The sequence below is a fragment of the Ochlerotatus camptorhynchus genome, unplaced genomic scaffold (genome assembly GCF_037179485.1).
Source record: "Ochlerotatus camptorhynchus isolate MF236.1 unplaced genomic scaffold, CSIRO-AGI_Acam_v1.1 ptg000277l, whole genome shotgun sequence".
Classification (NCBI taxonomy): Eukaryota; Metazoa; Arthropoda; class Insecta; order Diptera; family Culicidae; genus Ochlerotatus; species Ochlerotatus camptorhynchus.
Window position 1 is genome coordinate 3656146 of NW_027040766.1, and position 26448 is coordinate 3682593.

The 26448-nt window shown below is 37.2% G+C and overlaps 1 protein-coding gene across 4 annotated transcripts in view; it reads right to left on the reverse strand.

The window, feature by feature from the left end:
* The window catches only part of kn (knot), a 206918-nt gene that overhangs the window by 145435 nt on the left and 35035 nt on the right, over window positions 1-26448 (reverse strand). For all 4 annotated transcript variants that reach the window (XM_065227942.1, XM_065227940.1, XM_065227941.1 and 1 more), the window contains exons 2-4: window positions 23436-23589; window positions 16031-16094; window positions 10706-10761 (exon numbers count right to left, since the gene is read on the reverse strand). In XM_065227942.1, the coding sequence (XP_065084014.1) occupies window positions 10706-10761; window positions 16031-16094; window positions 23436-23589 (274 nt within the window). The remainder of the gene's footprint in view (window positions 1-10705; window positions 10762-16030; window positions 16095-23435; window positions 23590-26448) is intronic.

The window sequence follows — 26448 nt, forward strand, 5'->3', positions numbered from 1 at the left end:
CTCTAAGTGACTATAATAATAAAAAAAAAAGAAAATTCAAAAAGGAATCATTGTCCTCCTTAATCTCCAAACCTCAAATTAAATGTCCTCCTTTTCAAGTTTTTAATATGGTAGCCCAAATTACAGCTAAAATGCTGTTTTTCGGAATTATGGAGCTATGCGATACTATAATGATAATTTTTATTTGTAAGAAGCAAGAAGCAAGAAAGTTTCTGTATGACATAGACAATACTGTAGACATAGAAAGCTAAATTGACAGGTTTTATGTATCATACAAACAGTTTACCTTCTCTTCTTGCATCTTGTAAACAAGAATTATCATTTAAATATTTCATAGCTTCATAAATCCGAAAAATAGCATTTTAGCTGTAATGAGCATTCGCAAGCTTGTTTATAAACATAACATAAAGGGTTTTCTGAGGATAATTTCAAAGGAACACTAAAGAAGATTTTGAAGAGAACTTCGAAGGAATCATTTGAAGATAATTAAAACAAAATGGAACATATGTTATATCAACTCTATACTTTCATCTCCTCATCTATCGTAGAAAATGACTACTTTAAGTATGATATTCGACGTTCGATTTACATATCCAACTATGTAAATAGCTAACTTCACGCGTGAAGTAATACACACATGATTAGTTAAAAAAAAAACAATATTTGGTTTTCCTATAGTAATTTCCATACAAACTTCAAATGGTTTGTGCCAAGTCAGTTTCTTATCAAATGAGTTCAAATTTTGGGAGGCCGATTTGAAGCCATTTGAGAACTGTGGGTGGCATCACTTCAATGTCCAAAGCATACGTTTATGATTAAGGATGGACGCATAAATAATACACAAATACGCATACACGAATTCTCTAATCCAAAGAAATTTCCTTCTTCAACTATTCTTCTTTCACACGCCATATGACCTCACTGATGCAGGTACTTCATCAAAATCGTTGAAATTTCCACCACTTGTCGCATCATAAATCGCAAATAATGAACTCCCATACAGGAGAATCGTATTCTAATCAAAACAACCATTGTTGCATCTCTTCTATAATGTGAACCACCCCCTCTCGCCTCCTCTTTTCCTACTACAAACCATTTGTCCCCGGTAACGAATTGTATCAAATGAGGCGTTAATTTTTGATTTGATTCACTTGTCTGCTACCTTCTGGATGGAAAATAGCACAACAACAACACACTTGGAACAGTTGTCAAGCCACATTGTAACAAACAAACCTCTCCGGCACTGCACACTTCCCCTGATGGGACATGCGCTAACAGCAACAAACTGCCATATGGTTTGTTTTTCCGTTGCACAGTAACAAGAACGTGAAAGAGGCACAAGTGAAATGTCAAATTCAAAATAGGGTGTAGCAAATGAATTATGGCGTAGCGACGCTAACGAACTCGACTGAATGATTCCTGAGTTTAGCCCAAAAATCATCCAGGGAAGAAATGTCAAATTGTACCGAACGTGAGCAATGCAGAAAGGGGAAAATGCTTAATTGATTATGTTAGCTACAATGCTCTCTTACAATAGGCAAAGCGAGTGAGGGTTCGTCGCTACAACATCAAGACAAATAAAGTCGAATTTTGGGCGGCAGCGACGGGTAGTGAAGTTGTTAGTTTTTATGGCCACATTGTCCGAATCCGATCGAATCACGGATTTATTACTGAATGGTTCGAAATCGACACTGGCAAAGGACAAGTTGGCTGTGTTCTCGGACACAGCGAAGAGTGCAATCAAGGGGGAGGAAGTCATCGATATCCTTTGGATAGTTTTGTGCTGGTGCACTTTTTGCCGCATCTCTCGGTGTCGGGGTGGATATTTGTGTAGTTGCTTAGGAAAGTGTAAATAATTAAGCTGATCGGAAATGTTTATGGACTTGGAGTTAGAAGTTCATTAAATATTAAATGCGAAAGAAGAGGTGATGCTGCTGCGAGTGCAACTGGAAGGATGCAGCACATATGAGAAGGCTAGTAGTTAACCCTTTTCCGATTGGGATGGTTTGACGAAGGGTAGGTTTAGTACTTCTGGGATGTGCTTCTTTGAAAAAGTGTGACAATTGCCTCAAACACAAATTGTCATCATTTTAATTATAAAAGGCTGATCAGAAATAAGAAAATAATTTGTTAAATTAATAATTGAAGTTTACACCTGAAATTGACAAAATTAGCTCCATAAAAATGTGCTCCTATAAATCTTACGAGAACATTATTTCAAATCCTCCGATGTTGTTAGTCAATTCGAAGACAAAGTGCAATCTTTGTTTTAGGAGAATAACATGTATAACAACTGGAGGCTGATAAAATCGGGGAAATTTTGCAACTCGCCTCCAACCAATTCGCTATACTAGAAGTAACAATTGTGGTTTTATTACAGTTTTTATACCATGATTTGCTCTTGAAGATTGCTTTGAAACTTTGATAAAACTTGAAATGTCGCTTTTTCTTTTCCTTGATTTGTTTTCCGTACCACTGCTACCGACGCCAGAGAGGCAGCTCCCACACCTAGACCCTACCTATCGACCCATCAGGTCATGGACCGGGAGCCAACGGTTTTACATCGCTTGATCGGAGATGTTATGCCCCAGAAAATCTCGTTCTTATGAGTTTTCTAGCATTTATGAAGTTCAAACTTCTCTGAAGTTCTCTGGACTTCTTGATAATCTGGGAAGTTCCCACTATTTCCCACCATTTTTCTGAAATTAATAGATTTGCCATGCTCAACGGTCCCTCAATTCTCGAATCAGCGCTAAACCTTTCGGAATTTCTTTTAAAATGTTTTGCAATGTCCTGACGTTCCAAAAATTTCTCTGAAGTTTGTTGATCTTTCCTGACGTTCTCTGGAATTCTATGAAGTTCCCGCAGTTTTCCTGAAATTTCATAACTTCCCATGAGCTCTTTTTAAAATTCCTGAAATATTTGTAACTTCTTTAAATCCCCACAACTTAACTGAAATTAAAACAAAATAATAAATGTCGTGCTAAGATTTTCAATTAAGTTGTCAAAATTTTCCTAAGGCTCATGAAAATGCCCTAAACTTTTGAAAACAAATTCATCATCATTTTAAAATATCGCCAAATAGTGACTTTTCTGATGTTTGATGTGCTTTCCTTATATTATTGGGACCTGGGAGGGTGAAGCAGATACCACACATGGAATTCATTTGGTTTGAAATGTTATCTAGCATTATTTTATATAGTTGAAGATGCTAATTTCAAATAATTATTTAATAGCTGTTCTTCTTGTCATGACAATTTGTGCCATTGAAATCAAATCAAAATCAGCATAGCAAAATAACCTGTTTTGCTATAAGCGCGTAGTTATTGTTTAAGATCGTTAAGTATGCAGAGAGAAAATGTACTTTTCTGTATTGTATTGTATTATGCCACTAAATATTTTGGCAAAAACTTTGGTTAATGGTATCTTTCAATATTGATTTGAGTATATTCAATTAATGAATTTAAAAAAACGTTGCCCCATTGAATAAAACACCTGAAAACGGCAGTTACATTACTTTACGCAAGACTTCAATACCGCCTTGTTTATTCATATTATACTGTAAGAAATGCATCATCAGACTGCTTGGCTCCCAATGAAAGTTCGTGTCAGCTTGATTCTGGCTCCTTTTGACGTTCATATTTTTTGACTCTGCTTCTCCCTCCCAGATTGGGACTACCAGTGCTTTAGACTTCTCTGAATTTATCAATAAATTTTTTAAGTCCCCGTAATTTTACTGAAGTTAATTTAATTTCCTTGATGCTTCATTATATTCCATGAAGATTCTGTAATTTTCCTGAAGTTTTGAAAACTTCTTAAAAGCGCATGGACCTTCACCTAAAAATTCTAATCTTTCCTGAACTTCTCTGGACATCCAAGACGTTCCTAAATATCTCATAATTCCTTGGGACTTCATGAAATTTCGTGCAATTTTCCTTAAATTTATGGAACTGGTCTGAAGATTTTTTGTTTGTTTATTGATTAATTTGATAAGGCTCAAACGAATTAACTTTTCAGAGCCGAGGATTCTTGGTCACTATACAATACATCTTAAAACTATAGTCAAAAGGTACAACACAATAAACACTTTATCTTCCGCTATCCAAAAAGCCTCCTCCATCAGAACGGGAGCCGCTTCCAGTGGTTTCATTGTATGGCAGTTACGCCAACGTGGGTCGGAGCGCTTCCAGCAATGGACGCAAAACGTGGTCAGCACTCACACACTCATCACTAAACGGTTGCTTTCCAACGTCAACGACGCATCGACTGAAAGAACTGCTGATGAAGAACAATGAGGAGAACCACACAATGGTTGCTGCCGAGAAAACAGACGATCGCGTGGCACACATCGAGAGTGGCCTGCTTTTGTCGACAGCCGAGATAACACTAAATGGTCTGAAGATCTCTTGTACTTGAAACTACCCTGAACTTCCTAAAAATCTCCAAAATTTTCAGAATTCCACTGATCTTATCTGAGGTGCAAGGTATTTTTTGATGTTCTTGAAACTACCATGAAAATCACGAAATTTCTTTAAAATCAATTCATAATTTCCTAATGCTATTGTTTGTTTACAAAATGTTAATGAAACTCTCGGAACTTCATAAATTCCCTGAGTTTCCCGGAACTTTCAGGTTCCTGAAATTTCATAGAAATTTATTGAACTACCCTTATAGGTTCTTTGATTTGTCTTAATGATCTCGGAGCATCCCTTAAGTTCTTTGAATTCTCCTTGGTTCTTGGTACTGTCCTGAAATAAATGGAACTATACTCAAATCCTTTAAACTTTTCTGATGGTCTCTAGGCTTCTTTGAAGTTCCCGAATTTTCTTTCCTTTATTTAACGTCGGTCTATGTTCCGCAATTTAGTGTCAATCACCAACGGACATCGATTGCCATTGACGGCAATCAAATGTGCAGAAACACAGCTTCCACACCTGCGTAGGATATCGCACCCATTTTCAACACACCAACGGACTTTACTTCCCTACCGAAGGAAGACGTGACCAGAGATTTTTATGCCTCAGAAAAATCCCACCGACCTCGGCTGGGATTGAACCCAGACCCATTGAGGTGAAAAAGCAGTCACGCTTACCATTACTAACATTTCTGAACATTTCTGAATTTCATGAAACTGTTATCAATTTATCGGAACTTACGCGTACAAAACTTACGCTTACGCTTAAAACTTCCTGCAGTTCTTGGCATTGCCCATAAGATCTCAGTAATTCTCCAAAAGCCTCTAGACCTAGCTGCTCTAAGGTACTCTGAAACCACAATTTACTTTAAGTTGTCTCTATATCTCTGAAGCTCCCTTGTCTTCCTTGAAGTTCTCTGGATATTCCTGAAGATATCAGAACTTCTGAAATGTTTTTGCAGTTTTCTTGAAGCACATGGAACCGCCATAAAGTTCTACCAGCTCCCTTGACGTTTCAAAAATAAGAAGTTTAAGCATTTGATGAAAAGAGATTTTCAAATGTCCATGGTTTTCAATATTCCAAAACATTGCATTATTTATGAGTTATTTTTTTTTAATAAACCAGTTCTAACCACAATGGCATCACTGCTTGTATGGAAAACCGTTTCGTCTTGGTTACAGGCCTCTAACACAGGTAAGCAATTTTTCTATGGAGTTGGACGTTCTTACGCAAATTCACTTGTTGTAACACATACCGCACTGAAATCCCTGTTGTAGCACATACCGCACTGAAATCTTGTTACATCTTATTTGTTATATTCAAAAAAGTGAAAGACTAAATGCGAATTAATTGTTAAAATACAAACATAAATAATACATAAATATCGTTAAATCCTGTTATGAATTGCAGTACGACACATATCTGATCCATTGTATTTGGAAACTCCATAGCAAAACGATATAGTGGCTCTTAGAATTTCGTAAAAATTGGTAGTTTTGTTCCTTATCCAAAAATAAATTTTTTTAAATGATTTTTTTTTTAATTTATAACTTTATCAAATGAAAGGTAATAAAAAATACCATTTAGAGATTTTCTAATAAAGAACATTGATTGTAGTGTGACTTATGTGATTATGTTAGCTATGTATCAATGTAGGCGCATGGTAGTCTAGTCGCATAGGAGTATTGAGCGAAAACCCGAAACTTGATAACTTCTAAAAAATATAACTGAAAAACGAGAAAAAAGAGGTGAGAGGTTGTATCCAAAACACGACCGTAGATTTGACGTAGGATAACGTGCTCGGTATCAATATTTGGCCACTGCACACTGGGCCAGGACTGCAATCTAGTGGAGCAAAATTAATAACTCCGAAACAAAGCATTTCCGCGACTTGGTGTCTTGGACAAAGTTTCTCATCATAGTAAGGACCATCTATTGACGTAAACAAATAGTTGAAAACTCTCCCGCAAAGATTACGCCACAATTTAACTTTTTTCTTTGACGTTTTGAAGAGCTGATGTCTTCGGAAATGTTGTTTATCTTGCCTAAATTAACAACTCTTTTGAAGACGTAAAATTTCCACAGCCTACTGGTTCCGAGTTATATGAAGTTAAAGAAAAAAATGTCGAAAATATGGTTTTTTCTTTCTTTTTCGGTTTTCTTGCTTACAGCCAGGGTTGCTTCCACTCACTTGCTATAAAAAAATATTTTTTGGAATTATGCAATCATTAGATGTTATAATGCTATGTTGCACTTGTAAGTAACAGGAATAGGGTGTAATGTATGTGTTTGACTCATAAAACCTGCCAATTTCGCTTTGAGCGCGTCACAATCAGCGATCTTATGATTCGTGAGCGTTCACTCAGAGTGAGCGCTCACGAGTCGTAAAATCGCTGATTGTGACGCACTGAAAGCAATATTGACAGATTTTATGTGTCAAACATATACTTCATGACCTCTTCTTGTAACTTACAAGTACTAATTAGCATTATAATATTTCATGATTACATTATTCCGAAAAACATTTTTTTATAGCAAGTGAGTGGAAGTAACCCTGCTTACAGCCATATAATGTTATATTTTTCTCTTATTCAAATGCATTAAATAAAAAGCTTTTGTGAAGAAATGTACTGGTTTAAGCATCACATTTTAAAGATATTGTTGAAAATAACGAAAACAAAACAGCAATTTTTTAACTTTATTATATCCCAAAGCGCAAAAAATCGCAACCTGGCATTTTCAGCAAAAATTAAGCAATACTCGATAAACAAAATATCAAAATTTGAGATATTACAAAAGTAATTAAGCATTTGCATAAGAGAAAAATATAACATTATATGGCTGAAAGCAAAAACAAAAACATATATTCGACATTTTTTTCTTTAACTCCATATAACTCGGAACCAGTAGGCTGTGGAAATTTTACGTCTTCAAAAGAGTTGTTTATTTTGTCAAGATAAACAGCGTTGCGCAAGACATCAAGTCTCCAAAACGTCAGAGAAAAAAGTTATGTTGTGGCGGCATCTTTGCGAAAGAGTTTGAACTATTTGTTTATGTCAATAGATGATCCTTATTATGATGAGAAACATGCCCAAGGCACCAACTCGCGGAAATGCTTTGTTTCGGAGTTATTAATTTTGCTCCACTAGATTGCATTCCTGGCCCAGTGTGCACTGTTTTGCAGGTAATCTGTGATAATTTTGAACACCATTGCAACAGTTAGACATTTGTGTAACTTTCAACAGTCACCTTTTGAAAATTGATAAAGACTTAGTGTTCATTTTAGCTGATTCGTAGACAAATTTATAATCGATTTTCCCGTTTAGAATTAAAATTCATCCGCTATTGACAGAGTTGCAGGCTTGGCAAAAACTCCATCAAGAGTAATCAATAAGCTGAGCTCCAGTATACTTTGATGATGATATATTTTGCTCTCACGGAGCTATACTTGATGCTCAAGCTGGGCTCTTGTCATCCTGCATCGCTGAGAGGGATGGGAAGCTCGTTCTCGGGTGTACATCGACACTAACTACCGAGCAGAAATTTTAACTTCGTGATGTGCTCGCGCAAAGCAGTAAACTTGGAGCTTCGTGATGTGTTCGTAGAGAGCTTGGCTCTTGATGGCTTCTCTCAGTGCGCATGAATTAATGATTTTGTATTGTATTTGAGAAAGAAGTTTACAACTAAGAAATGAAAAAAAAAAAATATTATGGAACTTATGCATAAAGGGTTTTTGATCTAATTTCCGTCCTAATTTACCTCTCTTTTTTGAAAAGGATTGAACAAAACATGGAATATTTTCATCAAATATAATTTCTAAATTTATTCACCTTTCCATACGTACCGTTGTAGAGTCAAACAATGTTGAGATATTATAAAAAATCTAGCACTGCTTCTTGATTCTAAATTCATCGTACAAGATTTTCTTCGTCCTACTGATTATGGTAGAAAAAGTGGATTCGCTAGGAGCGCTTCTTTTGTTTTGAGCACAACGAGTGTAAATATTCATACAATGCGCTTGTAATATGCTTCATGTTGTGGCTTATGAACTAACGGATCGGATCATACGTATTAATGTTTTGTGCATGATGAAATCATTGATATTATTGATGATTTCTGCCCGATAGAACGGAAATGGGTGATTACGACGAAGTAGCACTCTTTCCTATGCATAACATTTGATTTGCGTTTCTGCGACATCTTGCAACCAACTGAAGGTTATGAATTAATCGTTTAAGATTTCAACAATCGAAATAGGCGGAACAACCAAACGAAAAGAATGGTTTTAAAAACAAATTCCTCGAAAATCAAAGCACATCCAAACAATCTAATACCATCATCTGATAGAACAAACTTCCTTTATTGAATGGCAACTTTAGTTTACGTGGTAGTGTTTTGATTCTCGAGAATTTTGTGTTTAAAGTCATTGCTTACGTTGGTTTGTTCCACCTATTTCAATTGTTGGTCCAGAAAGGTTTCCGAGCTACCGTGTGAGCAGCGAGGGTAGCGAATTGAATGAATGAACAATGAACATGTCAAAAAGGCATCAAAAGAATACGAAAACATCACCAAGGGATAATTCATAAACTGATGAGCAATTAGTGCTTTTACTAGTTTTTCCCTTGTACATTCTAAGTCAGAAATATAATTTCGTCTATCCACGCATAAAGCACATAGCGGAAAAACGATCAAAGATTTTTGTGACTGAGTTTGAGTAACCCAAAAAGTGGTCCTCAAATTTAAAAAAAAACATCAATCTCTCAAAATGTTACGTTCTCTGGAAATCCTATAATCCTATAGTCCATCGAATGTGTATCATAATATTGAATGGAAGAACCGTGCATCAATCGAAGGCCGTGCGTGCTTTCTCCGAATGCATAACGAAGCTCTATATTTACGGTTTCACCGAGTCCATCCCGAAGTTCAAAATATTGTTTGGTGAGCAGAGCCGATGTAAATCATGCCTTACTCAAGAACGCACCGCGCATCACTCATCGTGATGCGTGTTTGTGAAAGTTCAGCTTGAGCATCAATCTGAGTTCGAACTCTTTTGCGCTCTTTGGATTTGACATCATTGCTCTTTATATGTGAGGGATGAACTCGATCACGATGAATGAGCATCTATACGGTATAATCTGAGTTCGAGGAGCTTAGGCAAGCCTGGTTATAGGTGGTCAAAACCTGAAATTGCACCCTCAATATGTTGCTCAAAGATACTAAATTATACGGGTCTAATATGTTGCGACAAGGAACAAAACTACAAATTTTTACGAAATTCTGAGAATTACTATACCGTTCTGCTGGCAGAATATATTCATCACGGTAGTTTAAAGAAGAAAACATTTTTTGTAATGTAACACTGTAATTGAAAAATTGAGTGTGAACCCTAGTGGAACATTTTTCGAAACATTGTGAATATATATATATTTTTTTTAAATCTTGGCTGGTGATTAAACAGATGTTTATTGATTTATCGCTATAGTTTTGGACTTTATTGGAAGAACCTGTATGAAGTGAGGTTTATTTGAGTAAAACGCTCGATTTTCAACTGTTTACCTAGTTGACGCATTTTATTACAATTAGTTAAACATGAATGATCTTTATTATGACTTAAATTGAGAAAAACTTGAAAAAGTTTAGTTCATTACATTTCAATGAAAAGGCGTTTTTCTCAAATAGCTATTACTTTCAATAAACGCAACCAAATAAGCCCAACACTGTACCAATAATTGATAAACTTATGATGATTCAGCAGCCAGAAATTCAAAAACGTATCTCTTTAAATTGCGCTTTTAATTTTTTTTTTCTAAAATTTAAGGACATCTGTACGCTCAATTTTGAGATGAGATGGAAGGCGAATCAGACCAGGACTGAAAGTCTCCCTCATAAAGATATATAATAAAAATTAAGATGCACTGTATGTGTACCATTGTATTGAATTTTTGAAAATTTACCCGTCATGATTCAAACCTCACAGTACAATCATCGTTTTCAAAGAACCAAATCCGCTAAACGCACCCGAACGTGATAGAAACCCCATCTTTATTACAGTGCAGTCTGTTGCAATTTAACCAGTTGTTTTACTGCAACATCGGACCGGGGGGGCGCCACTCTCAATTATTCACACCCCATATGGTCGGTATGGCTTGGCATGTCGCTCTTCTAGATTTCGTATGTTCACCAGCCATTAGTGCACAGTCAGTTGTTACCGGAATAGTCCGAGGCTAGGGCTGGCTACCGCTGACAGTTTTATCGCAGGCCACAAATACAAATACCAATGTTCCACCTACCTGTTTCGTAACCGAATCGATGAGCCGCACGAAGATATCCTGCTCCTGGCGGGCACCTGTTGGCAAGCGGAAAGGAAAAGAAAACCGGTAAGAAAATTTTAAAATTGCCATTTATCCGGATGGTTGCAAATTCAATAAAATAAACTATTAAGTTTATTGCTTCCGTGCCAGTTTGTAGGTAAAGTGTCCGGCTATCTTCCACACACGGAAGCAAGATTTAACACATGCGATAAATAATTGAAAACCATAGAAGCTTCCGTTGTCTCAACCTCCGGCTAAACGCCTCAACTTCACAAGGAACAAACAATCAAAACACTTAATTTTAATTGGATAAATTAAGAAGATAAAAAAGTTAGCCTTCTCTCTTCGCACGGATTCGTGGTGCCAGGCATGAACCAGTGTAGTGCGTCGTTGGAAAGTCTGAAAAGTGAAAGTATGAGCTACGACCATCGCTGCGCTGCCCCCTGTGGGACTTGGGGACCTGAGCCGTCCCCGAAATCTTATTTGTCTAATGTTCTCCTCCCCTTTCGGAAGAAGAAGAAAAACCGACCATGCACAAAAGAAAGCAACTCCATGGCGGTGACCGAACAGCGGTTATTAAATTTTCCTTTTTCCGATAGAATATGCTCTTATGAATGCACACGTCGCAGCACGAAGAACGACCGGCGATGGCACGCTCCAACTACCGGAAGTTCTTCGGGAAGGAAGCAATAATATAAGAACTGTATCCGAGTGTCGTCGTCGTCGTCGTTGTCGTCCGACTCAAAGTTTAATAAAGTTTGGCACTCTCGAGGTGGAGATTCTTGACCAATGGATATCCGTGCGCGTATGGATATCTAGAACAAAAGAAGAAGAATGGTCGTCCCTTTGACCGAACGGAGCCGGAAAGGAAGACCGTTCGGTGGAAGCAAGGTGCGAGAGAGGTAATTGTTTTGGTGTGATTTATTATGAAAATCTTTATCTTTTTCCATACATGAGGTGCACTTTGGGCCGACCGAGAACGATGATGATATAGAGGCCTATAATGCTTGGTTATTAAAGTTTGATTTTAGTTGGGACCTCGGGAAAGGCTCACCCGACAAAGGAATCTCCCCTGGTTGGTTGGTTGGAGTGAGGTCTGCGGGCCGGGGGTTGGATTATTTATAAAATTTATCGCAATGGACGGGCTTGGAAAATGAAAAATAATGAAGGGATGGCGCTTTTTTGTTTGGTCACTCGCTGCATTGTATTGTGCATACATACACCAGCATGCTCGAGACGACACTATTCATGAGGGACTTTTTAAAGTGCTATAATTTTCATAATCTCACCCGACAAGCAGACTGGTGTGGTGTGCTTTTAGTTTACGATGTGAAGCAGTTTCAAATTATTTCAGATAATTTCCTTTAGTTTTGCTCTCAACTTCATGCATGGAACTTAGAATGCATTTATGCAAATTGTGAAACTAGACAATCGTGACATAACAACCTAGATTTTTCACAAATTTTGCTAGTGTCACACAGCACAGGTAGGTACTTGCCAGTGACAACGATTTACGACGCCGGACTTGTACTAGTAGAAAGTTGCTGCTGAGCATCATGTATGCTAATTAAATGGTCCTGCATGAGCAAGTAGTGAACACAGCGCGAGGCAACCGGAGATGCGAGATCTTACTTTATTTGCATAAATTATGCAAGACAAACTGATGATAATTAAAACTTTTTTCGTCACACCACTGTCTCGTGTTTGTGTTGTGTACATGGAAAGTGTTCCAAAGTGAAGGACATTTTAAGAACATTATGTTAGATAAGTTTTGTTTCATGAAACATCAGTTTGAATTCTGATCAGTAGGCTGTGCGTGTGTTCGAACCTGACGTTTGTTTTTTCCGTGGAGTTTTTATTTTATTTTATGTATAATCGGTTCTGGCCATAACCAGGCCCAGGAGACAATTTCTAGTTCCTCAGTATTATTTGCCGCTGAGAAGCTGTTCCGAAGCCAAGTAGAACCTCCACGAAGCGTCCCATCATTCGTCCCATCATTAGTTCCATCATTCGTTGAGTCGCAGCGTTGAACCTGACTATTGGCCACGAAAAGGCTTGCCAATTAACATCAAAAATTGACTATGTACATGCGAACATTTGTTTATCTCAAATCGAAGGAAGACATTCCGCGCAACTACCATAAACCGGACTAGTTCATGTTGATCTTCGTCAAGCTTCGTCTACAATTTGGACTTCTATCAACACATGTCAGGCAGCTTTCAGGTTCAATTGGCTAAACTTGGTTAGTTCGTTCCATTTTGTAAATTTTTGACGTAGAACTACGTATTTGTCGACTATACTGGGGTGCAAATCAAAAAATATGTGTGGTGAAGGAGTGTTAGGTTTTGAACGCTTGTAAATGTGTCATTTATAGATGAAATTAAAATCCAAATACGCCAATCGATAGGATATAACATTACGAACGTGCTGAAATGAATATTTTTCCAATTTTTCTGTAGTTAAACTATTGAAAATGTACAAATGATAATGTTATCACTGTTTTCATGAAATAAGCCTTTTTCCCAAAACCAGTCAGCATAAACGAATACCACTTGGTTGCACATCATTCCCGCTTCGGACGGCGTGGCACTAGGTCCTGCAGCAAGCAGGACTAAGTCAGCGGCTAAAGGTGGATCACGGCGTGTCCACCACAATGAGGAATGATACTTGAAAAAACGTGCATGTAAACCCCCTCCCCCTTAACAACCTCTCCCCCTCCCCCCTTAACAATAACCCGAAAAAGACATGGACTTTGACGATCATTTTTTTCCGGGAAATAAAGTTTAAGCAAACCACAATTATGTATAAACAATTAATATTTTACATGCAGAGTCAACATTTTCAAAAAACAATTGCTTAACAGGAGACATACACTCGATGAATTACCAACAACTGACTGTAAAGCATATCTGGTACCTCTATATATGCAATTATATTAACAACCAAAGTCCATCCTATTTTACATATTCTGCACAAAAGAAACTTTTTGCTCAGCCCCATTCATAAAAAAACGGCGGGAAATCCTATCAGGTTTGGTTGCCAATTGGTCTGCCTGAACCCGAAAAGATATAAAACAGCGCTGCTGTCGTGCTTTTGCTCATTGTCACAGCGGACGGCGTGCCACTTGGTCCTGCAGCAAGCAGGACCAAGTCAGTGGCTAAAGGTGGATCACGGCGTGAAATGAGGAATGCGACACAATGAGGAAAAGCAATGTTTGTAAACCTCCTTCCCCTTCACAACAACCTCCCTCCTTCAACAACCCCCTCCCCCTCAACAACCCCCTCCCCCTCAACAACCTCTCCCCCCACCCTCAACAAAACCCGAAAAAGACATGGACTTTGACGAATACTTTTTTCCGGGAAATAAATTTTAAACAAACCACAATTATTAGCAAAAACAGAAGTTTTTCCCTTAATTTCTTCCCGCACCAAAACTTTCAAATTTGATAGAAAAAAATAGCTTGAAATACATATTCGATGATATTATATTGATGAATTACACACCACTGACTGTAAAGTAGTAGTAGTAACATTTCGTTTATTTCTGTTGATTATGGTGTATACATTGATTTTACATTTCAATTGATTAGCCTATTCGGCTCTTCATCTTTGTTCATTGGCTATTCTAATTTAGTATTTGCGTGTTTCATCTAGTTAACAGAATACCCCTTGGGGGTGTGTTTTGTTTTAATTGAAAAATTTGATAACTTACCTAACTACGAGTCTAACTTAACTAACGTGCCAGATCACGTATGATCTGAAGATCTGATCTCTGAACCTTTCCAAGGAGACTGTTCGTCGCTCTTCGAGAGGCTGAAGGCCAGCTAGGCAGTGAACCTCAGAATTTTGGGTTCTGGACTGTTTAGGATCATCCTAAGGATCTACACATACTTAATATATGTACATATAAAAACCATGCGTGACCAGTGACCACACATACTCATTTGCGTATAAATTTCATGTGTACTTCTGAGTGGATTCTGTTTATGTGTGGTCAAATGAAAATCATGTGGAATTTCACATTAATATATTTGTGAAGAAAAATGTTTAAATTGTTTTGAGTGAACCATAACCGAAACATTGAAATACTTGAAAATTTTAAGATAAAGTATAATAGTCAAAATGCATGCATCAATGTTGTGTGGTTCTACGTCATACTGCGGTCGTGTCTAGGACACAACCCTTTAATTTTTTTTTATCTTTTCAAATCAGTAACGTTGGGAGATCACCTTTTTGTGGTGCGTTACTGGTATAAGATCTACCACCGAACCCTAGTCGTGACAACTTCAAACTAGGGAATCAGGATTTTCCAGTAATCAAAGGATCACATTATAGTACTTGTTACTTTTTATGACTTGATAATAGTGACAAGACCACCGCGCCGTTATCCATTTCTATATTGTAGATTTCACATTCAGCTTTCCCCCGAAGAACGTGTTACTCACTGAGTTGCAACCACCGCTTTGTCTCGGTGGGTTTTCAACCAAGCGCTCTGATTTTCTGCGAGTGACTATTTCTCCATTGACCCTACTCACATGCAAAAAATCAGACCGACTGGTTGAAACCCCGCTTAGAAAACTCAGTGGGTAACGCGTTCTTCGGGGGATAGCTGTAATCCTTTTCACTTTGTCCTTCTCCTTTTCCTTTCCCTCTTCTCTTTTCAGAAAGCGAGTAATGGCGCTATAGCCATAAGTCATGAAAGGCTAGGACAAGAGAGTTAGTGATCATGTCCCAACCGTCAGAAAAAAATGGAGCATCACTTAACCTTTCTAGCTTTGATGCTTCCAACGACCAACCCATCATATAATTACCAAAATCGGAACGTACGGTACGAAATGTCCACGTTTCATCCATTTATTGGATTCTGAATAATCTTGCCCCTTAAATTCTGCACAATGGTCCTGGCCGTTTTGATATGTGTGACGCATCTTCGATGTGAAACATAGGTATGACAAAAAGACAAGAAAAATTATGTAGGTATATAGGGGAAATGGCTCTAACGTTGGCCTATGCATCTAAGATTGTGCCCATCGCTAAAAATCTGCTATTTATCAATTTTATCTGGATAAACGCGTCATTGGGACAGTACTAATGGATATTTTTGGCCGCTATTGAAAATTTAGTCGATTACTGAATTTATGTATGGGCCCAAATATGGGGCATTTAGGCCAACAATACATCAATTTCCCCTATATCATTTTCCAGGATGCTTTCAAGAACTGGCTGTGTTGGTGTTGGATTAGATTAGATGAAACATCAAATTAAATTGTTTTTTTATATGATTAAACATTGCAGCTATACTTACCATTCGCATACAGAAGCTGTAACCGATACTGGATGCCATTATTCGTCTTCGTGCTGTCTGATTCCTGTGAAACAAAAATAAAAATAGCAAAGGATATGATTATGATTTACAAAGATACAAATGTTGATTAAGGTAGGGGAATCCTAGTCTTCGTCGCTTCCTATGCCCATCAGGGGAACTTAAATTGAATTGATTAGCGCTCTGTTTTTGCGCTACTGGTTCTAAAACTTTTGGCGATTGCGATCTATTTTGAGAAGTTCCATAGGGTCGCGATGCACTAATATAGAATACAAGTGTTTGTAAGGCCAAAAATAATATTATATTACAAAAACGGTTCATCTAATCGATAATATAGAAGCCATTCCATATCAAAACGATATAGTGGTTCTCCGAATTTCGTAAACGTTGGTACTTTTGATTCTTAGAGTGACCATTTCCATGTTAGAGTGGCCCAAAGAATCATTTTTTTTCAAAGATGATTGTTTTCAAAAATTTATAAATTTTGAAACACTGGGCTGGTTTCAAAGATCAAAACATTAAATAAAAAATAATTAAAAATCGATTTTAGAAAAAAAAAAATATATAATGATACTAAAAATTGGGATTTTATTCTACAAAACGATGATTGTGTATTTTATGGTTTCATGGCTTGTAGATAGAGAGCGCAATATATTGCGCACTGCATAAGAAAATCGAAATCACTACTAAAATAACAGAATCATCCCAGAAATGTTCGAAATCGTTTCAAGAAGTTTTGGTAAACATCAGCAAAGTTTTAAATCACTTCGGGAAGTGTTGACTTATTTTTGAAAAATACGGAATCACTTCTGAAAGTACTGAAATACTTCAGAAATGTTCCAAATCACTTCGGAAAGCAATAATTACTTGTGATAAATTCGTAATAACTTAGCTTAGCCGGTAAAGACGCAGCTACAAAGCAAGACCATGCTGGAGGTGGCTGAGTTCGATTCCCGATCCGGTCTAAGAATTTTTCGGGTAGGAAAATTTCTCGACTTTCCTGGACATAGAGTATGATTGTACTTGCCACACAATTATACTAATGTAAAAATGGTACAGGCATCAATTCATAACTGCCGAAGTGCATCTAGAACACTAAGTTGAGAGCACGCAATAAGCTAAAATACGATAAACAATAAGCTTCAAATGCGAAGAAGAAGAAAAAGGAAGAATTTCAAAGTACTAACTAAATGATTGGAAGTAGCGTTAACTACCCCATTTCCGGCCTTATAAGCACAATCCGCATTTAGTCTTTCTTAATCTAGCGTAGCTTAGCACCAAACAAAATGTTTTTTATTGCTGATGGCTTCCAAATTTATTTACCTTTCCGTACGTACCGTAAGATTTAATAAAGAGAAACAAATTGTTGAGATATTGTTAAAAGTCTAACACTGCTTCTTGACACCAAATTCGACCTACGGATTCTAAACTCGGCCTAACGCATTCAAACGCCATTGAAACGCCAATGAATTCACTTTGGCCTATCGGATGAAACATCGATTCTGTCAGAGCGCTTCATTTGTATTTGAGAATATGGGGAGCAAACATTCATATCACGCGTTCTTATTGACTTCGTGCGGTAGCATTTGAACTAAAGTATCGTAGCAAATGCATAATTTACCTGTTAAAGCCGAAATCATGGATTTATTTGATGTTTTCTGCTTGATAGGCCCAAAATGGGTGCTTAGGCCGATGTAGTTCTCCACCCTACTTTAGAAAGAACTTAATTTCTTCAAAAATGATCGGAATCAATTTTGAAAGTACTGAATCATTTGAGAAAAGTTCTAAATAACTTCGGAAAGTACTAGATCATTTTATAAATATTTGGAGTCATCTTGGAAAGAACTGAATCACTTCTGTAATGTTTGAAATCACTTTGAAAATATCGGAATCATTTAAGAAATATTCTGAATCACTTCGAATAGTACTGATTCACTTCAGAAAAGTTTGGAATCACTCCGGAAGGACCTGAATCAATTAAGAAATGCTTAAGGTGATTCCCTGTAGCGTCCTTTTTCGTGTTACACTTCGCAATTTCACATGTAAAAATAATAAGATTTCTGTGAATGCACGTAGCTGAAACTACTACTTGTTGTTTGCTGCGGAGAAGCAAGGAATGTCTGAAATATTCAGATGTATACACCTCGTAGATCTTGAGATGTGTGCTCTTAAAATTGCGAGGTGTGATGGAAAAACGGACTCTACGATGAAACACCTTAAACTCACTTAGAAAAGTACTGAATCATTTCAGAAACGTTGAATCAGAAACTTTTAAAAATTCGGAATCATTTCGGAAAATACTGAAATCACTTCAGAAATTATCTGAAAGTACCATTTCCTTTCAAAAAATTTCTAAAACACTTCGGAACGTACTGTATCAGTTTTGGAAAATTTGTAATCACTTCCACAAGTACTAAATCGCTTCGAAAAAAACTGGATCATATTCGAAAAGTTTGGAATCACTTCACAAAACTTGTGATTCAGAACAATCCTGAAGTGATTCAGTACTTTTTGAATTGATTATGAACATTTCTGTATTGATTCAGTTCCTGTCTAAGTGATTCCAAACTTTTCTTAAATGAATTAGTACTTTTTGAAGTGATTCTGAAAATATCTTTAATAATTCAGTTCTTTCAGAACTGATTTCGAACATCAAAGAAATGATTCAGTTCTTTCTGAAGTTATTCCAAACTTTCTTTGAACATATTCTGTCCTTTTCAAAGTGATTCCATACATTCCTGAAGTGATTTAAAACTATTAATGGTTCCGAACACTTCGTAAAGTACTGTATCAGTTTTGGAAAATTTGGAAAAAAATCTAAAAGTACTGAATCACCTCATAAATGTTCGGAATAACTTCGGAAAGAACTGAATCATTTTTTTTCGAAATCGGTTCTGTAAGAACTGAATAATTTAAGATATATTCAGAATCACTTCAAAAAGTGCTAATTCACTTAAGAAAAGTTTGGAATCACTTCGAAAGGAACTGAATCAATCCAGACATGTTCATAATCAATTCGGAAAGTACTGAATCACTTCAAAATTGTTCTGAATCACAAGTTTTGTGAAGTGATTCCAAACTTTTCGAAAATGAATCAGGTTTTTTCGAAGTTATTTAGTACTTGTGGAAGTGATTGCAAACTTGTATGGAATGTTTTAATACTTCCCGACGTTCATCCAAAGTTTTCTGAAGTGTTACAGTACTGTCCAAAGTATTTCTGACTTCGAATATTTTTAAATATATTCAGTACTTTCTGAAGAGATTCCTAACTGTTTGGGAACGCGCCACTTTCCTTTTCATACTTGTTGACATAGTAATGACTGTTATACCGTATTGTGTGTATTTGTATTTTGTATCGTATGTGAAATATATTCAATTGTTTCTAAACCACCATCGGTCGTCTTTAGATTTTAACTTATATTGACGCACACAACGCAGTAAAAAGGGTCCTATCGTTCGCGATCACTAACTTATCTGAATCGATTCAGTACCTTCAGAAGTGATTCCGATCATTTCTAAAGTGATACAATATACAGTCAAGATTCCTATAGTACGGTTAATAGGGACCGTACTATAGGAACCAACATTAACGAATACACGTAGCATATGGGATTAGAGCTAATTGGGACCAAACACTGATTGTACGGCAATTTGAAGAGATAACTTCCTGATGTATTTTGAGAAGTTGTTAAGCAGAAAGTTGGCCACCTTTTGGAACGATTCAGTTTCCGGTAGAAAACAAGTCTGATCCTGTGGAAGATCCGGAATATCCGTAAAAGTTGCCAATTCATGAAACTAATCCTAGAGCTGCGCGGATTTTTCGAAACCACTCATAAACGTCTTATCAGAATGTATTCGGAGTTGTGACCGGAATATGACCCCTAGGGACACCACGGAATGGTTCACCGGAAGATTCGGAACATCCGTAAAAGTGGTCAATTCATGAAACTGATCCTGCAGCTCAGCGGATTTTTCGAAACCACTCATCTTAACGTGTTATCAGAATGTATTCGGAGTTGTGACCGGAATATGACCCCTGAGGACACCACGGAATGGTTCACTGGAAGATTCGGAACATCCGTAAAAGTGGTCAATTCATGAAACTGATCCTGCAGCTCAGCGGATTTTTCGAAACCACTCATCTTAACGTGTTATAAGAATTAATTCGAATATCTTTTCATAAGTTCATTTCTCGTAAAAAAAACCTTCTTTGGTTACATTTAGAACTTATGATGACGCATACCTTTGCTGAAGCAACCAGGCTGCAAGCCTTTTTTTTTATTATTAGAAAATTAATGAAGATTTTCTTCGAAAAAAAAAATGGTTCTATTAAAATGACAATGTCTCTAAATGGAGCAAACCGAGTTTTAAACTTTTGATTTCATTTGAAAGATCGTGTTTCTTTCATTATTGGTGGAAAAAACTGTGAGAGCGTTTTTTGTTTAAAATGTTTAATGTTATTTAAAAAAAATCTTTTTTTTATCAAAGCTAGTCATAACTTTTAAATATAAATGAGATGCCAAATTAGTGACTTCTGCAAAAATATGCGTCATAAACAGTTCTAAAAGTATTTAGAACAATATTTCTACGAGAGGTTAGGGTGGTCTCTAGGAAATTGGCTTCCTTTAAAGATTGTTTATGCGTTGATCACCAATAAAAATATTTAAGGAAAGATTTTCTAGGGGCCACTCCAACCTACTCGTTTAAAATAACCATAAGTCATGAACCATAAGAGATAAAAATTTGATACCATGAGCAAAGTTGGTTCAAATTGATTGTTCTACAACTTTTTAAAACACTTCGTTAGTCTATCTCAAGTAATAAAAAAAGGTTGAATTTTCAATTCACCAATTTTAAGGACCACCCTAATTTCAAATCGGCTAAAAAATACGAATAAACTTTTCTGAAGACACTATATACCTAAAACTGACGGTTTGGACGCAAACATTTTTGTCTTCCTAAATACGGCTTTGGGACCATTGTGTATTGGTCCCCAGAGTCAATTTTCTGGTCATAACTCCAAATTAATTCTGATAAGACGCCAATGAGTGGTTTCGAAAAAAAAGCGGACTTCTAAGCTCAGTTTCAAGAACTGATTTTTTTATGGATGTTCAGGATCTTCCTGGTGAACCATCTCGTGGTCCCAAAGGTCCATTTTCCGTCTAAGAGTTCATATTTCGGTCACAACTCCAAATTCATTCTGATAAAACGTTTATGAGTGGTTTCGCAAAATTCATGAAGCTCTACGATCAGTCTCATGAATTGACAACTTTTGCGGATGTTCCGGATCTTTCGGTGGACCATCCCGTGGTCCCCACGGGGCCATATTCCAGTCACAACTCTGAATTCATTCTGAAAGGAACTGAACCATCTCGTGGTCCCCAGGGCTTTTACGATCACAACTCCGAATACATTCTGTTTCATGAATTGACCCCTTTTACGGATATTCCGGATCTTCCACAGGATCAGACTTGTGTCCTACTGGAAATAGAATCGTCCCAAAAGGTGGCCAACTTTCTACTTAACAACTTCTCATAAGACATCAGGAAGTTATCTCTTCAAATTGCCGTACAATCAGTGTTTGGTCCCCATTAGCTCTAATCCCATATGCTTTGGAGGCGAACCAGCCTAAGGCTGAAAGCCTCCTAAATAAAGCTAAATTAATTAATTAATCCCATATGCTATGTGTATTCGTTAATGCCAGTGGCAACCGTACTATAGAAATCCGGCAAGAACGAATCCGTACTATAGGAATCTTGACTGTATTCCGAAGTGATCCAGTACTTTCTGAAGTGAATCTGTACTTTTCGAATTGAATCCATACTTTTCTGAAGTGATGCAATACTTTCTAAAATGATTCAGTAATTTCCAAAGTGATTCAGAACTTTTTATGAAGCTATTCTGTCTTTTTTGAAGTGATTTCGAACATTCCTGAAGTGATTTAAAAGTTTTCGAAATGGTTCAGAACACTTCTGAAGTGTTTCAATTATTTTCTTAAGTGCTTCAGTACTTTCCGTTGAGATTCTATACTTTGATGAAGTGATTCAGTACTTTTCGAAGTGACTCCGAGCTATTCTCAAGTGATTTAGTACTTTCCGAAGTGATTTCAAACTTTTCAGAAGTGACTCAGTACTGTCCAATGTGATTCCAAACTTAAAGTTCTAGTTTAATTGTTGATTTTTTTGTGAGAGCTGAAATTTGTGCTCTTGAAATTTCGAGGCGATATGAAATTTGTGCTCTTGAAATTTCGAGGCGATAATACTTAAGATGGACCGAAAATATAGTTTACACAGCGAATCACCGTGTGAAGTGAATAAAAACATTTCTGAAGCTAGTCAGTGCTTTCCGAAGTAATTCCAAACGCTTTGACATATTTTATTTGGGTGATGCTAAACTTTTTAAGGTGATGCAATATTTATGCGAGCATAAAGACATTTGAACTCATAGAAGTTTGGCCGAATAGGTGGGCCTAATGGATGTTTAAGTCGGGAAAAGATTAAAACAATAGTTTTCAATATCCTCCCAAGTCTGTTAAGCCAAATCCGTGTTATGTTTCTCTAGCTGTGGATTAACGAATTAATTGCAATTCAGGTATAAAATCTACACATTTAGAAAAATTCAAGTAAATTTAGATGCTCTGAGTCTGGCATATACGAGCGTCCAATTTGACATAAAATTGAGTCATGACAGAAGCGAAATTCAATTCAATCAAACCTAATTTTTGTCGAGTATCGAACTCAGTCAGTCTCGTAGCCCTTAATTTTACATGACATGTGTGTTTACGTCTCATACTTTATGTCAAAGATGGATTCAGTCACGTGTAAGATTAGTTATTTATAAGTGTGTACATAAAAATATATTAAAGAAACATAGTAGGAGATGCTTAACGTCAAATATCAGACTTTTAGTGGTAATTTTATAGGATAGATGAGGAGATGAAAGTGTAAAGTTGATAATTCCGTTAGAGTTCGGCAGTTTGAAAATTGTAAATAGAGAGTAGAAAGCGAGCAAAGGTCAATTTTGAGGAAGGTACGAATCGGGTTGATCATCTCCTTTACCAAACTCTCCTGTTGAGGATGGATGGTGAGGGGTATCCCCTCGCCACCACTGGCAAAATAGATGATCGTCGATTTGCTAACGTACATTCGATGTGCGGAAACAGTTCAATCGATTGTTTCAGACTAAAATCGCCATCTGACGTAAGCATCTAATATTTGACGTTAAGCATCTACAACTATCTAAATCGTTAACTTCACGCATGCATTAATACAAACATGATTAGTTAAAGTATAATGAACAAAGTCGAATTTTATGTTGAGTTGTACCCATGAAAGCGACGAAATTTGCTTTCGTTGCAAAATATCTTATAATTATAGTCATGACTCACCTGATCCTTCTCGATGAATCCGATGAACGCCGTCCGTTCGATTTCGATCGGCTGTCCGGCTCGATCGTACAGCGCCACCACGAAATGAAAAAAGTTCGACTTCCTCAGATTGCTCGGCGGTTGCTTCTCAAAGTGAGCTCGTCCAATCCCCAGACTGCAAAATAGAACCAATGGTGATAATTATATTAGATTATGCCTGTAGATAGAGTCGGGAAAAATTGACGAAAGAACAACCGCAAGCTACACACTTACACACACACACACTCACACACCATCGAACGAACCGTAATTGAGCAATGGACGACTAGCCGTAAAATGTTATTGAACCATTTCGCATTTTGCGTTTAACACCTACACCTCTGTAGCACGCGGCTGCTTGGAGCTACGGATTTCAGCCTAAGGGGGTTCTTCCGTCGTTCCGGTACCAGCTGTCTGTGAGTGGATACCATCGCCCGGTACCCGGAAAATTATGAACCTGTAGTGCACCGTTTCGATGAACGGTGGCGATATTCTAAAGAAGGGTCCCCTGGGAGCTTATGACCAGCAGCCACCACAGTTGTAGAGCGCAGCGAGGAGCGTAGCGGAACATCGGCAACAGCAACAGAGCTCGCTGTCTGCGATTCGAGCGCCGATATTCTATATCGGAAAACGGTGGGCCATATTAAATTCATGAACATCATCGTTGCTGGTGCACCACCCAGCAGCAGCAACTTAACCGGGCAAGAGCTTTATCGTGAACAATTATAACCGTTTAAGATAGTCTCGAATGCGAATGCTTTCGGCGTCGCATACTCAAACGTTGGTGAGATCTGCCTCTGTTGCAGCCTACTACACTCGAGGCAAGTGAACCTAATCCGATAAGGAGCGCTCGCTCTGTCTCGAACTCAAGGTCGGGAAACGGGCAAATCCAATGACAGCGTGACGTCATCGAATTCTACAGTGGTTCTGGCGTGTCTGGTTTTGTACAATCCTAGAGCGAGATTCGGATTTGGATTCCGGCATTTGGCCTACATATTGTAGCGTTATGAATGGGTGTTATCTTAAATTAGTTCGCTGTCGGGAGGTTTGCCAGCTGAGCATCACCGTTGAAAATAAATTGAGTTTTGTTGTGTTAAAATAATGAAGTTTGATTAGTGCACACATGTGGTATTGCTTGTTTGGTGGAGTCTTGAGGTTATTTTTGAAAAGTATTTTATAAGCCCTATAGGATGTTGGAGATAAAACCGTGGATGAAATTGACTTAAGCATTCATGAACATAAGATTTAGATTTCACAATTCACAATTGAATATATTTGGAGAAGCATTAATCCTTGATTCGTATTTTGAAATAAAAATCAATATTTGTTACTCCTGAACTCAAAAGAATCACTTTCACTTCCTTCGTAAAACATCTAAATTAGTAATTTTTAGTACTGAATGGAAATGGAATGGAAATGAAATGGAAATGGAATGGAAATGGAATGGAAATGGAATGGAAATGGAATGGAAATGGAATGGAAATGGAATGGAAATGGAATGGAAATGGAATGGAAATGGAATGGAAATGGAATGGAAATGGAATGGAAATGGAATGGAAATGGAATGGAAATGGAATGGAAATGGAATGGAAATGGAATGGAAATGGAATGGAAATGGAATGGAAATGGAATGGAAATGGAATGGAAATGGAAATGGAATGGAAATGGAATGGAAATGGAATGGAAATGGAATGGAAATGGAATGGAAATGGAATGGAAATGGAATGGAAATGGAATGGAAATGGAATGGAAATGGAATGGAAATGGAATGGAAATGGAATGGAAATGGAATGGAAATGGAATGGAAATGGAATGGAAATGGAATGGAAATGGAATGGAAATGGAATGGAAATGGAATGGAAATGGAATGGAAATGGAATGGAAATGGAATGGAAATGGAATGGAAATGGAATGGAAATGGAATGGAAATGGAATGGAAATGGAATGGAAATGGAATGGAAATGGAATGGAAATGGAATGGAAATGGAATGGAAATGGAATGGAAATGGAATGGAAATGGAATGGAAATGGAATGGAAATGGAATGGAAATGGAATGGAAATGGAATGGAAATGGAAATGGAAATGGAAATGGAAATGGAATGGAAATGGAATGGAAATGGAATGGAAATGGAATGGAAATGGAATGGAAATGGAATGGAAATGGAATGGAAATGGAATGGAAATGGAATGGAAATGGAATGGAAATGGAATGGAAATGGAATGGAAATGGAATGGAAATGGAATGGAAATGGAATGGAAATGGAATTAAAATAGAATGGAATTGGAATGAAAATTTAATTATTAGTAACATAGAATTCAGAATGGAATTCAGAATGGAATTGAGATTAAAATTGATTTTTTTTTTCAGACCCTAATTCGGGCAACATACAGGCTTAGATGACATGTATCAGATTTTTTCCGCAAAAAGTACTTCAATTGAGGGGATTAGAAGGAAAGGGGTGTAAGGGTTGATGCATATAGTATGTCACGGTTTAAGGGGGAGGGGGTTGGGTCTAAGATCTTGTGACAAGCAATGCATTAGGTATAGGAAAAACGTAACGATAAGGGGAGGGGGTAAATTTTTCCTCCATTCAGCGTTACATAATTAATGCATGGGCCCTAAGTGACTTTGATCAATTCTCGTCATCGACTTTCTCTTTTGTTAATAATTTAGCTGCAAACACATACCTTGATTCGTGTGCCATTCTGGATGCTAGTTGAGAACCTTCTTTATCAAACTATGTGGCAGAAATAGCGCAAAATCTGTTTATAAAGCTGTGGTTGTCAAAAGAGAAAGTCGATGAAGGGAATCGATCAATGTCACTTACACCCCCTTCCTTCTAACCCCCTCAATCATAAGCCCATCTTGGATCATTAGACAAGAGTTACGGAAAGCAAGTCCAGAGAATTCCGGGTTTTCAAAGAACTGTACAGAAGACTTCTTAAGCTAGTGCAATGTTTAAAAGCGTTCCACTGCTCCTTGAAGATAAGATC